General features: G+C 43.0%; 1 protein-coding gene across 3 annotated transcripts in view; it reads right to left on the bottom strand.

Annotated features, from left to right (window-relative positions):
- The window catches only part of myof (myoferlin), a 282,434-nt gene that overhangs the window by 162,117 nt on the left and 105,740 nt on the right, over positions 1 to 14,577 (bottom strand). For all 3 annotated transcript variants that reach the window (XM_033033586.1, XM_033033588.1, XM_033033587.1), the window contains 5 exons: positions 13,986 to 14,163; positions 9,350 to 9,474; positions 6,231 to 6,337; positions 4,825 to 5,017; positions 3,935 to 4,090 (listed from right to left, as the gene is read on the bottom strand). In XM_033033586.1, coding sequence (XP_032889477.1) covers positions 3,935 to 4,090; positions 4,825 to 5,017; positions 6,231 to 6,337; positions 9,350 to 9,474; positions 13,986 to 14,163 — 759 coding nt within the window. The remainder of the gene's footprint in view (positions 1 to 3,934; positions 4,091 to 4,824; positions 5,018 to 6,230; positions 6,338 to 9,349; positions 9,475 to 13,985; positions 14,164 to 14,577) is intronic.

Raw genomic sequence — 14,577 nt, 5'->3', positions numbered from 1 at the left:
CAGTATTTTCTTCCACAACTCACAATATTACAGATACTGCGTTATATACTTACTTTCTCCCTTCTTATAGAATAAATGGATACAAGCAGCGAAATCAGTAGTTTCACAGGGTTGTTTAAATTTGAAAGCAATGGACCTTGAAAATCAATTCTGAGACACTGTTTGGTTCAGTTAAACCCCAGGAAATTATGTCAAAATAAATGCACCATCTTAATACTTAAAGGGAAGCTATTATTGACTTTATTCAGTAATAATCTGAACAGATGCCACACTTGTATTGTGGTTTGGTGTGTGGGTGTGGGGGAAGGAATCAGTTTCTGGTTGTGGTTCTTCGAAACAAGACATTTCACTCGAGTGGGTCCCGGAAGCGTTCTGGGATGTCAGTTCAACCTCAGGAACAGTGAGAGCTCAGCAATGTGCAAGAAGGAACTGCAGATGCTGGTTTAAACTGAAGATAGACACAACAAGCTGGAGTAACTCAGCAGGACGGGCAGCATCTCTGGTGGGAAGGAATGGGTCGCGTTTCAGGTCGTGAAATGTAGATAAATGTGAGGTTATCCACTTTGGCGGCAAGAACAAGGAGGCAGATTATTATCTCAATGGTGTCAGATTAGGAAAAAGGGAAGTGTAATGAGACCTGGGTGTCCTTGTACACCAGTCATGGAAAGTAAGCATGCAGGTACAGCAGGCAGTGAAGAAAGCTAATGGCATGTTGGCCTTCATAACAAAAGGATTTGAGTATAGGAGTAAAGAGGTTCTTCTGCAGTTGTACAGGGCCCTGGTGAGACCACATCTGGAGTATTGTGTGCAGTTTTCGTCTCCTAATTTGTGGAAGGACATGCTTGCTATTGGAGCAATGCAGCGTACGTTCACAAGGTTAATCCTCGGGATGGAGGGACTGTCAAATGAGGAAAGATTGGAAAGACTGGGCTTGCATTCACTGGAATTTAGACAGATGAGAGAGGATCTTATAGAAACATATAAAATTATAAAAGGACTGGACAAGCTAGAATAATATCCCAATTTTGGGGGAGTCCAGCATCAGGGGCCACAGTCCAAGAATAAAGGGGAGGTCATTTTAAACGGAGATTAGAAAAAACTTTTTCACCCAGAGAGTTGTGAATTTGTGGAATTCTCTGCCACGGAAGGCAATGGAGGCCTTCCGTGGGAGAAAACCGAAGATATCACAGAAAACCCACGCAGGTCACAAGGTGAATGTACAAACCCTGTACAGACAGCGCCCGTAATCAGGATTGAACCCGGGTCTCCGGCGCTGCAAGCTCTACCGCTGCACCACCGTGCCTTCCTACACGCTTCATTGGGAGCGCTGTGCCAAAGTGAGCAGGATGACCAGAGTACACAGGCAGACAACAGGATAGCTCCGAAGCGACCCGTACCATGACTCCTTTATACTTCATCTTGCCTGCTGGCTAATGCTGACTGCCAACTCCGCAAGCCAAGCATAAAACTACCCTTGAATTAACAATCTTGAATTAACAAACCTATAGGTGTTGGCATTTCCAGATGCCTGTTGCCCTCAGCCTCCTGGCAGGAGATGGAGGCGAGTTAATACAGTGCATTTTAATAATCACACACAAGGTAGACGTCTATGGACTTGCACACATTCAACTGGGGAGGGGTTCAATTGTGCTGCGGAGATGCTGCATGCAGCATTTATTGAGGGTATGTGAATAGAATTAAATTATTGCACAAATAACTGTCCTATCTCTAACCTTGGGATGGAAGGAAGGTTATTAATTGCAACAATGGCACGGTGGCGCAGCGGTGGAGTTGCTGCCTTACAGCACCAGAGACCCGGGTTCCATCCCGACTATGGGTTCTGTCCGTATGGAGTTTGTCCGTTCTCCCCGTGACCGCGTGGGTTTTTTCAGGGATCGGTTTCCTCCCACACTTCAAAGACGTACAGGTTTGTAGGTTAATTGGCTTGATATAATTGCAAATTAGCCATAGTGTTAATGTGCGGGGATCGATATTCGCACTCGGGCTGACGGGCCTGTTTCCACGCTGTATCAATAAACTAAATAGGTCAAGATAGTTGGCCTTCGGCTGATCATCCAACTCAGTATCCTGTACCTGCCTTCTCTCCATACCCCCTGATCCCTTTAGCCACAAGGGCCACATCTAACTCCCTCTTAAATATAGCCAATGAACTGGCCTCAACTACCTTCTGTGGCAGAGAATTCCACAGACTCACCAATCTGTGTGAAAAAAAATGTTTTCATCTCGGTCCTAAAGGACTTCCCCCTTATTCTTAAACTGTGACCCCTTGTTCTGGACTTCCCCAACGTCGGGAACAATCTTCCTGCATCTAGCCTGTCCAACCCCTTAAGAATTTTGTAAGTTTCTATAAGATCCCCCCTCAATCTTCTAAATTCTAGCGAGTACAAGCCGAGTCTATCCAGTCTTTCTTCATATGAAAGTCCTGCCATCCCAGGAATCAGTCTGGTGAACCTTCTCTGTACTCCCTCTATGGCAAGAATGTCTTTCCTCAGATTAGGAGACCAAAACTGTACGCAATACTCCAGGTGTGGTCTCACCAAGACCCTGTACAACTGCAGTAGAACCTCCCTGCTCCTATACTCAAATCCTTTTGCTATGAATGCTAACATACCATTCGCTTTCTTCACTGCCTGCTGCACCTGCATGCCTACTTTTAATGACTGGTGTACCATGACACCCAGGTCTCGTTGCATCTCCCATTTTCCTAATCGGCCACCATTCAGATAATAGTCTACTTTTCTGTTTTTGCCACCAAAGTTGTTGTGCAGGTTATGGTTAATGCAAGAGCCATTGGTCCTCAACCATTAAAAATGTCTGTATCCGACTTCCTGCCCAAGCTCATAAATGTAGACACTTTGCTTAGAGACTGTCAGAGTAAGAAAAATTATGCTTTGCCAAAGTTGTCATCTTCAGAGGGGGAAAAAAATGCCCATTAAATTAGGTATAGGATAGTTAAATCATAAAACATTCGCAGTCTGCTAACACAAACATAAATGCAGCTCAAATGATTACTGGAACGACTTCAACACATAATCCACCACAACTAATGCAAAAATAACACTGCAGATATTCTCATGTTTTGTTTCTACTAGTTGTGGAATTTCAAGAAAGCTTCAGCTTGGCTCTGACTAGTAATAAATAAGGTTGGAAAGCTAAACTAAAGTAGCACTTGGATTGCAAAAGATGCCAAGGCCAGCATTTTTATCTTGATTTTTGAGAATCATTTAATATCGAAATTAAATAGAAACGGAATTGTTAAATCAACTCATCAGCAAGTGGTAAAGAATGCATGTTTCAGCACACAGAGGGCAAATTAAACGGCAACAATTCACAAAGCTTTCTTCAAAAGCATCTCTCAAGTATATAATGCTACCATACTTGGGGAGAAGGCGGGCACGGGTTATTGATTGGGGACGATCAGCCATGATCACAATGAATGGCGGTGCTGGCTTGAAGGGCCGAATGGCCTCCTTCTGCACCAATTTTCTATGTTTCTATGTTCATATTAAACACCTGAACACCTCCACCTCTAAACAGGGCACCAACTGTACTTGGAAGTGCAGTGTCATTCCCTCATTTCAGTCAAAATTATAGTGTTCCTACGAATTACTCTTTGGGGAATTCTCTTATCACATGGACTAGAGTTTGAAGAGGTCACACAACACACCATCTCAAATGCAGTTTGAGCTGAAAATAATTGCGTCTCCTTGCCAATATCTCACAAATAAATTAAAACTTACTCCATTTAGCAAAGAAAGGGAAAACATGAATATAATATTTCGAAATATTATACTATTATAACAGATCTTAAGAAAGTAATATTGAAATGATCTTTGCAAAATTTGACAAAATAAGCAAATAAATGCTTTAAGAGCATCACTATATTAATGTCAGCTGTAACATTCCTGTTTACCTTCAAGACTATGGTCTGTGTCTTTCCACAGTATCTGCCACAAGCTTCCTCACTTGTAGTTGAGTAGAGCAGTTCATGAGCTGGAATTCGTGCATAGGCAACTCGTTTCTCATCGCATATCATCCAGATGATAACATCGGGCATGCTGTTTTGTGGCTGGTAGGATAAATCAAAGGAAGATCTTTACCCTTTACTGTGGTAAGAGGCTTTTTCTAGCATATAGCAATAAGACAAAAACTAGGCACTTCATTTGTCATTTCCTGCTCAGAACGTGGGATGCGGCTTTTGAACGCTTTCTATTGCCTTTCAAAATACACACGTGCTTTAAACTAAGTATTTCCATAAAATAGCAAATGCTACAAAATGCAGGCTTTAGCCTCATACACACTACTCTCCTCACCTCAACTACCCCAGCTTGCTCGACTGACTAATTTTGGTTTTGCAACAATTTCCTTCATTGCAAACTTCTTAAATCCCCAAATTTTAACTATTCTGCTAAGAACCGCACTTGTGGATGTCTAGTGCAATTCTTTGCAGTTCCCCATAATCTCACGTCTGAAACACTGCTCCCACCCACTCCTTTAACCGCACTCTTTGGATATACGTAACATTTACCTTCTCTTCTGATTTGGTTTGGTATTGAAATGTACGCTACAGTATTTCTTTGAAGCATTCAGAATTGAAACACGCTACATAAATTAGATTTGCAGTAAAATACTACTCGGGTCAGGTCGGGGGGAGTTCCCCCCCCGCCACGGGGACCATGTAATCCCGTGCTACCTGCTCCATGGTCGGATAGATTAATTTTGATGACGGGTGTAATGAACACTGTGCAGACATGAAGATGGTGGAGAATGCAAGATGTGACAATTGGAGGTATGACCACTAACCTCCTCAGACAATGATTTGAGGTCCTCTAGCCAGCTTTCCATATCAGGGATTGTTTCCTTGGGATCACTTGCTTCGTTTCGCCAGGTTATTGCGGATTCAACAATAGATGCCAGTGTGTTTGTACGCAGCTTGTGGATTTGCAAATCGAGTTGGGTCACATTAGGTCTACCTTCAATACCTGGCAAGGGTTGGCTGAAATCAGAAGACAGATTGTAACGCAAAGCTCACCGAAAGGGACTGTCGACCGCAGCCAAGTAACTGAAGATAGACACAAAATGCTGGAGTAACTCAGCAGGCCAGGCAGCATCTCTGGAGAGAAGGAACGGGTGACGTTTGACAATCACAATAATACTTTATTAGCCAAGTATGTTTTGCAACATACGAGGAATTTCATTTGCCAACTCGGTCTGAAGAAGGGTCTCGACTCAAAACGTCACCCATTCCTTCTCTCCAGAGATGCTGCCTGTCCCGTTGGGTTACTCCAGCTTTTCGTGTCTATCATCGGTTTAAACCAGCACCTGCAGTTCCTTCCTACACATTTCGTCCAGCAAAGTAACTGGTGAGCCAAAACAAATTACTGAACTTTTAAGAATCGGGAAACAGCTGGTGCTTACAATTTGAAGTGGAATCATTTGAAGAAAACAAACTTGTACTCGCAAATTGACCCTGAAAGGTGGCATGGTGGCGTAACAGTAGCTCTACTGATTTAGTGCCAGAGACCTGGGTTCGATCCTGACTACTGGTGCCGTCCATATGGAGTTTGTACATTCTCACCGTGACCTGCGTGGGTTTTTTTCTAGAGATCTTCCGTTTCTCCCACACTCCAAAGACGTACAGGTTTGTAGGTTAATTGGCTTGGTATAAATGTAAAATTGTCCCTGCATCATGCAGGATAATGTTAATGTGCGGGGATCGCTGGTCGGTGCGGACACGGTGGGCTGAAGGGCCTGTTTCCTCGATGTACGTCTCAAACAAAAAAAACCTAAACTAACCACATCTATTCAACTATGACTTGGCACATTCGATCTGTAGACACTATTGGAGGAGGCACTGAAGTAAAATGCAACACTTGTCCTGGCCCAATGTCTCCAATGTTTTTATATTTTTAAGCAGTAGAATGTATTCATGGCAAAGGTAATCTTAGATATATGCGCTGAATATTACAAGGATTCACATGTTTAATCAAGAATGTTTCATTATTAATGTTTGATGTTTTATGTGTCATTCCTAACTGTATGTCATGTTGTCACTTGTGGGCGGAGCACCAAGGCAAATTCCTTGTATGTGAATAATTGGCCAATAAACATTCATTCATTCATTTCTCCATTTCCAAATCATGTTTTATCAGGCTCCCCATCAGCACAGCTATCTAAAGTTACTTTCATGAAGCTGGGGAAAGTATTACCTGCATTCTTCTATAATCTGTTCAATAACTTTGAACCAGAATTCAGCTAGTAAATCTTCTGAAACTTTGGCCAGCACAGCTGTCTTCAATTTTGTTAAGTTCACTTCCTAGAAGGAAAAATGTTAATGGGATTTTTTAGCTAGCTGCTGAGCAAAGTTGAATAAAAAGCCAGGTTTAGATAAGATGGCTCCATACACATCGATGTTGGTGAACTCCCTCCAGAAGTGTTAATTATGATACCCATCTTTATTGCTATATTAATCACATTATTTAAATTGGGGTGTGGGGTGGAGCAAATGCTGCTACAAATTTAAGGCAACTGTATGCAAAAGTTCTTACATAGACACATGGCAAATAGATGTAGGAGTAGGCCATTCGACCATTCAAGCCAGCACCACCATTTAATACGATCATGGCTGATCATCTAAAATCAGTACCCCGTTTCTGCTTTCTCCCCATATCCCTTGATTCCTTTAGCCCCAAGAGCTAAATCTAACTCTCTCTTGAAAACATCCAGTGAATTGGCCTCCACTGCCTTCTGTGACAGAAAATTCCACAGATTCACAACTCTCCGGGTAAAAAGGTTTTTCTTCATCTCAGTCCTAAATGTCCTACCCCTTATTCTTCAACTGTGACCCCTGGTCCTGGACTCCAACATCGGGAACATTTTTCCTGCATCGAGCCTGTCCAATCCTTTAAAAATGTTATATGTGTCTATAAGATCCCCTCTTATAGCAATGTTACAACATTTTGAGATTTTAAAAATCAAGTCTGCAATTTATCCCATCAGATAAAGCATACATATAAGTTTAATTTGACACCTAATTCACTTTCATATCTCAAGTATTTAAAAAGTTATGGCCATTTTCATACTGGGAAATGAGCATCTTGTTCCCTATTGATTTTCTATGGACATAACAAAAAAGCTGTGATCGTGAACAGTCAAAAGCCCATAACTTTCTTAAAAATTAAGAGAACTGAATGAAATTTTCAGTTATCATAGATTGAAGCATTCTGAAACAAATATAAAATAATCTTACTTGGATGACCTGAAATTAAAGCATATAATTAGTTAGTTACCTAATTGTAGCTAATTTCAGACTTCAATTACTAGATCTAAACATCTATCCATTTCTTAATAAATGATTAACATTTTTAAATAGCCTAAATGTCCAAATAATATTCACAAATAATTCGCAATAAAACATGATTTTTAAATCTCATTTACATTAATTTATAGACCAAATGGAAGGAATTCAGTGTTCAATTGCTGTAAATAAATGCCCATTTAAATCAGCTTTCCAGTGGGTCCCTGTGAACGCGCTGGTTTAGAACGTTCACATTGCGGTAGATTTGTGCCTCAAATGCCCAGAAAAATACTGCGCGATATAATGGGGCCAAAATGAGCTACTCGCAATATTAAACTTTGTATAAAGGGATCTTTAGAAGCCCTTTTTAATGTAAAAATATACAACTTACCTTCTGCTATTTGCTTTATGAGACCCTGCGGTTGCTGGCGGTGGCGGGTTTAGAGATTGATTTTTAAACTACTATAATTATTTTACGAGGCCTTTAAAACTAATAATAGCTTTTGCGACGGGGTCTTCCAGCGATTTTTCATTAATAATTAACTAGGCTGAACATCTTCGTTTTGAACAGCTTAGAGAAAATCGCGTTTTAAACCCGCCCCCTCTAAACGGCGCCAAAATCGCGCACACCCGCAGCGACAGATTTTCAAAGACGCTTCAGGTAGGCTTTGCAACATACCTACCTCTTATCGTTCTAACATGGTTGCTCAAAGTTTGTAGAGAGTTGCTTTTTCACCAGGTCGGTAGCATTCCTATTGATGGTACCTGTGATCTACAGCAGCAAGAACTGTGTTGCAGTTGCTTGTTTACTGAAGAGTCGGTGCCACATTTAATAAGGAAGGGGCCAAGTACTTTGTTGGCACACTGATCAACACTCGCCATCAAGCTTCACAGATGGAAGACAACAACAGACAAGGTACATATGATAAGCATTTGTCGGCACTGGGCCTCTACACGCTGGAGTTTAGATGGATGAGGGGGACCTCATTGAAACTCACCTAATAGTGAAAGGCTTGGATAGAGTAGATGTGGAGAGGATGTTTCCACTAGTGGAAGAGTTTAGGACCAGAGGTCACAGCCTCAGAATTAAAGGACGTTCCTTTAGGAAGGAGATGAGGAGGAATTTCTTTAGTCAGATGTTGGTGAATCTGTGGAATTCATTGCCACAGAAGGCTGGTGAGGCCAAGGCAATGGATATTTTTAAGGCAAAGAAAGATAAATTCTTGATTAGTATGTGTGTCAAAGGTTATGGGGAGAAGGCCGGAGAATGGGGTTAAGAGGGAAAGATAGATCAGCCATGATTGAATGGCGGAGTAGACTTGATGGGCCGAATGGCCTAATTCTGCTCTTATCACTTATGAAGGTACAACTTGATAGCCAAAAGTTCTAATCACAATTTGGAACGAAAGAAAAGCATTTGCATTCTTCAAAACAAAGTAGCAAATTTCCACAGGAACTGAGGGGCCATGGCCATAAAGCTTTGCTTGCAGTGACCATGAAGGAAATGTGTGCACCCAATCAAAAAGTGAAAGGTCTAGAATTAAGTTGGCATATACTTTGTTAGTGGCAGAATGGACAATTTATTTAATTACAGCAGATATTATGTTTTCAGACATTTAATAAAGGCTGTCTGAAATCTTCCAAAATTAAAAGATACAACATCCAATGATACTTTGATTTCATTGAGTTTTAACATTCATGGTAAAAATGAATCTGTAGTGGGAAGAAAACACCAGGGACATCATGTCCATAAGTGATAGGAGCAGAATTAGCCCATCGTCTATTCCATCATTCAATTACGGCTGATCTATCTCTCCCTCCTAACCTCATTGTCCTGCCGTCTGACACCCACACTAATCAAGAATCTATCTATCTCTGCCATAAAAATATCCATTGACTTGGCCTCCACAGCCTTCTGTGGCAAAGAATTGTAATTGGTTTAATCACAGAACTCCCAAACTGATAAGACTTCAAACATATCTCTCAATGACCAGGGGAAGAAGTGAGTGGAATAAAAAGGTAAATGCTCACCAGTCTGTGGACCATTTTAAAGAGGATGTTCACAGAATCCAACCTGTGACTGATGTCCTCCCAGAACGAAGTGAGTGTCACCACAGGCTTTGTGCTTGACCAAGGTAGAAAGTAGTAGTAGTTACCTGGCAAACAATAAAATAATGACTTAGATACAAGAATACCCATGAATTTTTGACACTTGCCGCTCAAGCCCATCCTCTGATCTGTTCTGATCCTAAACGCTGTTCCTGGACTCTCAGTCTTGCCATTGAGTGCACTGCAGCAACTTACCAGATATCCGGCCATAAGTGGCGACGTTGCCAAGCAACTACGACTCGCCTGCAATCCGTTTGTGTTTTCCTTTTTTTGTTTTCTTTTGTCTTGTTAGATGTATTTTTTAGTTTAATTTTAGTTGTGTATGTGTGGGGGGTTGGGGGAAACTTTTTTTAACCGCTTCCTTCAGCGGGGATCAGACCTTTTCTTTGTCGTATCTCCGTCTCCGTCTGCGCTGAGGCCTAATATCGTGGAGCTGGAAGCCTACAACTGGAACCGACCACAAGGCTCCGGTGGCAGAGCCTGTGGACTCGCCATTGCGAAGATGGGCGACTTCCAAGGCTGTGGTGGTGCTGTGGCTGCGACCCGACTTCGGAGGCTTCGGCCGCGGGCCCTGAGGACGGTAACATCGGGAGCTCGCAGGTCCCAGGTTGGTGACCGATTCTCGGGAGCTCCCGCAACACCAGCTTCGTCCACTGGACTGGAGGATGGCAGCTTCGTCCGCCCCGGACCGCGGAGTTTGAACCGGCCCGTTCGCGGAGCTTGGATTCGGCCGCGGGACTTACTATCACCCGGCAGGGGGCCCAATATCGAGAGCCTGGATCGCCTCAATGCAGCGGGAGAACAAGGAAGGAAGAGACAAGGACTTTAAGACTTTTTGCCTTCCATCACAGTGAGGTGCCTGGAGATTCACTGTGATGGATGTTTGTGTCAAACTGTGTTCATTGTGTGTTCTGTTGTTTTTTTTTCTGTCATGACTGCAAGGTTCGCAATTTCGTTCAAACTAAAAGTTTGAATGACAATGAATGAAACTCTAACTCTAACCAAGGCTTCTCAGATAGCACCTTCCACACTCATGCCCTTTAACAACTGGATGGGCAAGGACTACAAAAGCATGGGAACACCACCACTTGCTCACCAATCCATACATCATTCCGACTTAGAAATATCACTATCTTTTCCACTGACTAGTCAAAATCTTGGAACGTCCTCTCTCTCACATTGTGGGTGTACCCACACCTCAAGCACTGCAGCGCACTACCAAGGGCTATTAGATGTTGCAAAGCCCACATCACTCAAATTAATTTGTTAAAAGGTATGTATATACGCACAAATTTCATTCATTATGAGTCACACACTGTCTCCATGCAGCCAAAAGGATTTAAAATACAAGCTCATAGGGTCATAGCGTGGAAACAGGCCCTTTGGCCCAACTTGCCCACACTGGCCAACATGTCCCAGCTACACTAGTCCCACCTACCCCTCCAAACCCATCCTATCCATGTACCTGTCTAACCGTTTCTTAAACGTTGGGATAGTCCCAGCCTCAACTACAGTGTTCAAACTGATACAGTTGAAACAGGCCCTTCGGCCCAACTTGCCCACACCGGCCAACATGTCCCAGCTACACTAGCCCCACTTGCCTGTGCTTGGTCCATATCCCTCCAAACCTGTCCTATCCATGTACCTGTCTAACTATTTCTTAAACTGGGATTTCCCCAGCCTCAACTACCTCCTCTGGCAGCTTGTTCTATACACCCAACACCTTTGTGTGAAAAAGTTACCCCTCAGATTCCTATTAAATCTTTTCCCCTTCACCTTAAACCGATGTTCTCTGGTCCTCCATTCCCCTACTCTGGACAAGAGACTCCGTGCATCCAAGGTTTATAGGCAAGTATTACCTAACTTAGTATCATCTAGTAGGCAGACACTTCCCAAAATACGAGCAGTTTTAACAGTCACGGATTCAGGGCTCCAGGGATTCGGAGCGGCAGTGTAGATTAAAACACCGTTAATACTTGGTGGCAGGTGGAAAAGGTGCAATATATTTGATAAGCTTGGGTTTTGGAATAACCTTGGTGGGTTCATGATGGAAGTGTGATCGATGTTTAACTGAGTAGAGAAACAAATGTAAAACCAGGCATAACTGTGCTTGAGGACTAGCTGACTGATGTCGACAAATGTTGGGGCAGGTGCTGCTATTATTTCTTCATGCAGGTAATGAATGGCTGCGAGGCCAAAATCAAGCTGATAAATATGCAATGGGTATTATGAAGTAACAACATCAGATAACAGAATGGCTTTTTAAACAGAACTCAGACTATACAGATTTATGGTACATTATGCCATAAACCTATTGTAGTTAATTACTATCATGTGTGACAAAGATCTCTAAATTAGTACTAGAAACTTAATACATTGGCCAATTCACACTAAAACAATACTAAGAGACATTTTACAGCATCATAACAATTTATTATCAATCGACTTGTTTTTTGACCCATAAGTAAGATTACTGCAATTCTTCTTTTACGCTGTCTTTTCCCTCAGGATTTACCCCTTCACACAATTCAAATTTCAATGCAGGAATGGAGTCCCCGAAATGCCAAAAGATCTTATCTTTTGTAAACTTTAAACCTAGGCCAAGTTTCTGTCTCTTCAGTTCTGGAGAAGGCAAAGTATTCCAGAAGACCGTTCAAAAAGCAGGGTATTCGAGTCCGAACCAACACTTATACTTCAACAACTGTCATCTATCCAAAAGCTGCCAGGAGATTGCCCTGCTCATTTGCCCTTCTATATTTACTGATTGAGCAGTAACTGCAGTGGAACAAAGGTCATTAATTTGACTGAAGTACTTTGGATCATCCCCAGGATCTGAAAGGCAGCATAGATTCAAAAGTGTTTTTCCTTCTCCGTGTGTCTCCAGTAGACTATACAACTGATAACTATTCTCACTAACAGCAACAAACAAACACTGTGCTTCAAGCAACATGTACATTTGGATAAGGGCCAATGCAGCAGCTGTCTTCAGCAGACCTCTCTAGTTAGGAAACGCTCAAGTCCTGGCAATGTGCTGCAGCAGATCCTATATATGTGCAAACATTCCTGACTTATGTCAGGGTTATGTCAGTGCACCCTCATGCGTCAGACTTCATGCGTCGGAATCACCAAAAAACTAAGTTGAAACAAAGAACGGCAGTTGTTGGCTAATACACAAAGTGCTAGAGTAACTCAGCAAGTCAAGGCAGCATTTCTGGAAAGCACAGATAGTTGATGTTCCGGGTCAGGACCCTTCTTCAGACTGATTCAGTCTGCTGAGTTATTCACCACTTTGTGTCGTTTCATCCTAAGTCTAGGCAGCAAAGCCACAGCTCTTCACCAGTGAGCCCTTCTTCACCAGCAGTAGCACTATCCAGCTGATGCGGGCTCACATTGTAGCCTCTGGCTGATGCCACGCTTTTCTGGCCACTGCTACTAACAGGTCACTTGGTTACTGTGGGACTCCCTCCCCTCTCACCAGCTGTCGCTTCTTCCTGTCGGCTGTTGCTTTGCCCCCCCCCCCCCCAACACCGCTCCCCCTTGTCCCCAGAGTGGTCGACATCTTCCAGCTTGGAACTTGTCAATGACTGCGGGGGAATCGGAGCAGCAGCCGTGATCAGACAAAGCAACGGCTGACAGGAAGCAGAGGCAGCTGGTGAGAGAGGAGGGAGCCCCACGGTAACCATGCATGTCCTGCTAGTGGCGACTGCCCGAAGAACGCAACATCGGCCAGAGGCTACAACGTGGGCCGCAACCACAGACGTGTCAACCGAACGGTGCGGCAGCTGGTGAAGAAGTGCTCGCTGGTGCCCCTTGTGGAAGATGTCATCTACACGACTGGGAGTTAATCTCCTGCGTCCCTCATTATCGCTCATCTCACCAGTGTCACACCCACCCCTCTCAATCCTCCCGATGCAACAGCGCAGTCATTCAGGAAACAGGACCACCTATTGTGAATTGTTTACATAAGTGCGAGTTTATACAACTCGCCTATTATGTGTAGGAAAGAACTGCGGATCCTGGTTTAAATCAAAGGTAGACACAAAATGCTGGAGTAACTCAGTGGGACAGGCAGCGTCTCTGGAGAGAAGGGGTGGCATTTCGGATCGAGATCTTTCTTCAGAGTGAAGAAGGTTCTTGACCCGAAACGTCACCTCTCCAGAGATGCTGCCTGTCCCGCTGAGTTACTCCAGCATTTTGTGTCTAACTCGCCTATTACACAGGTCAGGGCATGCCTGTGGTAACATTGCAGTTAAAATGTGCCACTGCTCAAGATAATGGCTGCTCACACTGACGAACGAGATCCTGATCTGGTGGTCATGTTTTGGTGATGAAATCCAAAATTTTGAAGGGCATAATCCTTAATTATAATTCTGGATATTATTACATTCCTCAAGTGCAAAAATAATAGCTATTACACTCAATCGCTACAGTAATTACATAACATGTGCTAAAAATTAGTCAGTTAGAAAACACCTGATATTGACTTACTAATAATACTGGGTATTATAATAGAACTATTAAATATCGGTTGGCTCAGATTCGCAAACGTAATACTCACCATCAAACACCGCTCTACTGTACTGAGTGGTGGAAGCCAAAGGCCTGCAGGTCTTGTCAAATTTATTCCCATAATTACCAATGCTGACTTCAAACTGAATGGCATCTCCAACTTCTTGCTGCATAGTCGCAGCATAAAAGACAGCGCAAAGACTGTACTTGCGTCGGCGTTGATATTTCTGAAACAGAAAGTGTTACAGAAACTCATGTCAGCAAAAAAAATTAAATTAATAATAGGGAAGATAGATACAAAACGCTGGAGTAACTCAGTGGCACAGGCAGCATCGCTGGAGAGAAGACATGGGTGAAGTTTCGAGTCGAGGCCCTTCTTCAGACTGAGAGTCAGGGGTGAGGTGAAACTAGAGATATGGAAGGTGTTCAGAGAGAATGTAAGGTGTGAAAATTACAGATCATATAATAGAGACTTTGATTCAGAAATAAACCCTGGAAATGGGTCCTTTGGCCCACCATTCTGTGCTGACCGTAAACCACCCAAGTACACAAACTTTACATTAAACCTATTATCCCCACATTCTCTTCCTCTCCAAACTCTATCCCTCACTCACACTAGGGACAGAGCAGCCTAGTTCAGG

Source organism: Amblyraja radiata, chromosome 15 (assembly GCF_010909765.2).
Source record: "Amblyraja radiata isolate CabotCenter1 chromosome 15, sAmbRad1.1.pri, whole genome shotgun sequence".
Taxonomy (NCBI): Eukaryota; Metazoa; Chordata; class Chondrichthyes; order Rajiformes; family Rajidae; genus Amblyraja; species Amblyraja radiata.
The sequence above is the reverse complement of the archived record's forward strand: the minus strand, read 5'-3'. Positions and strand labels throughout refer to the sequence as shown.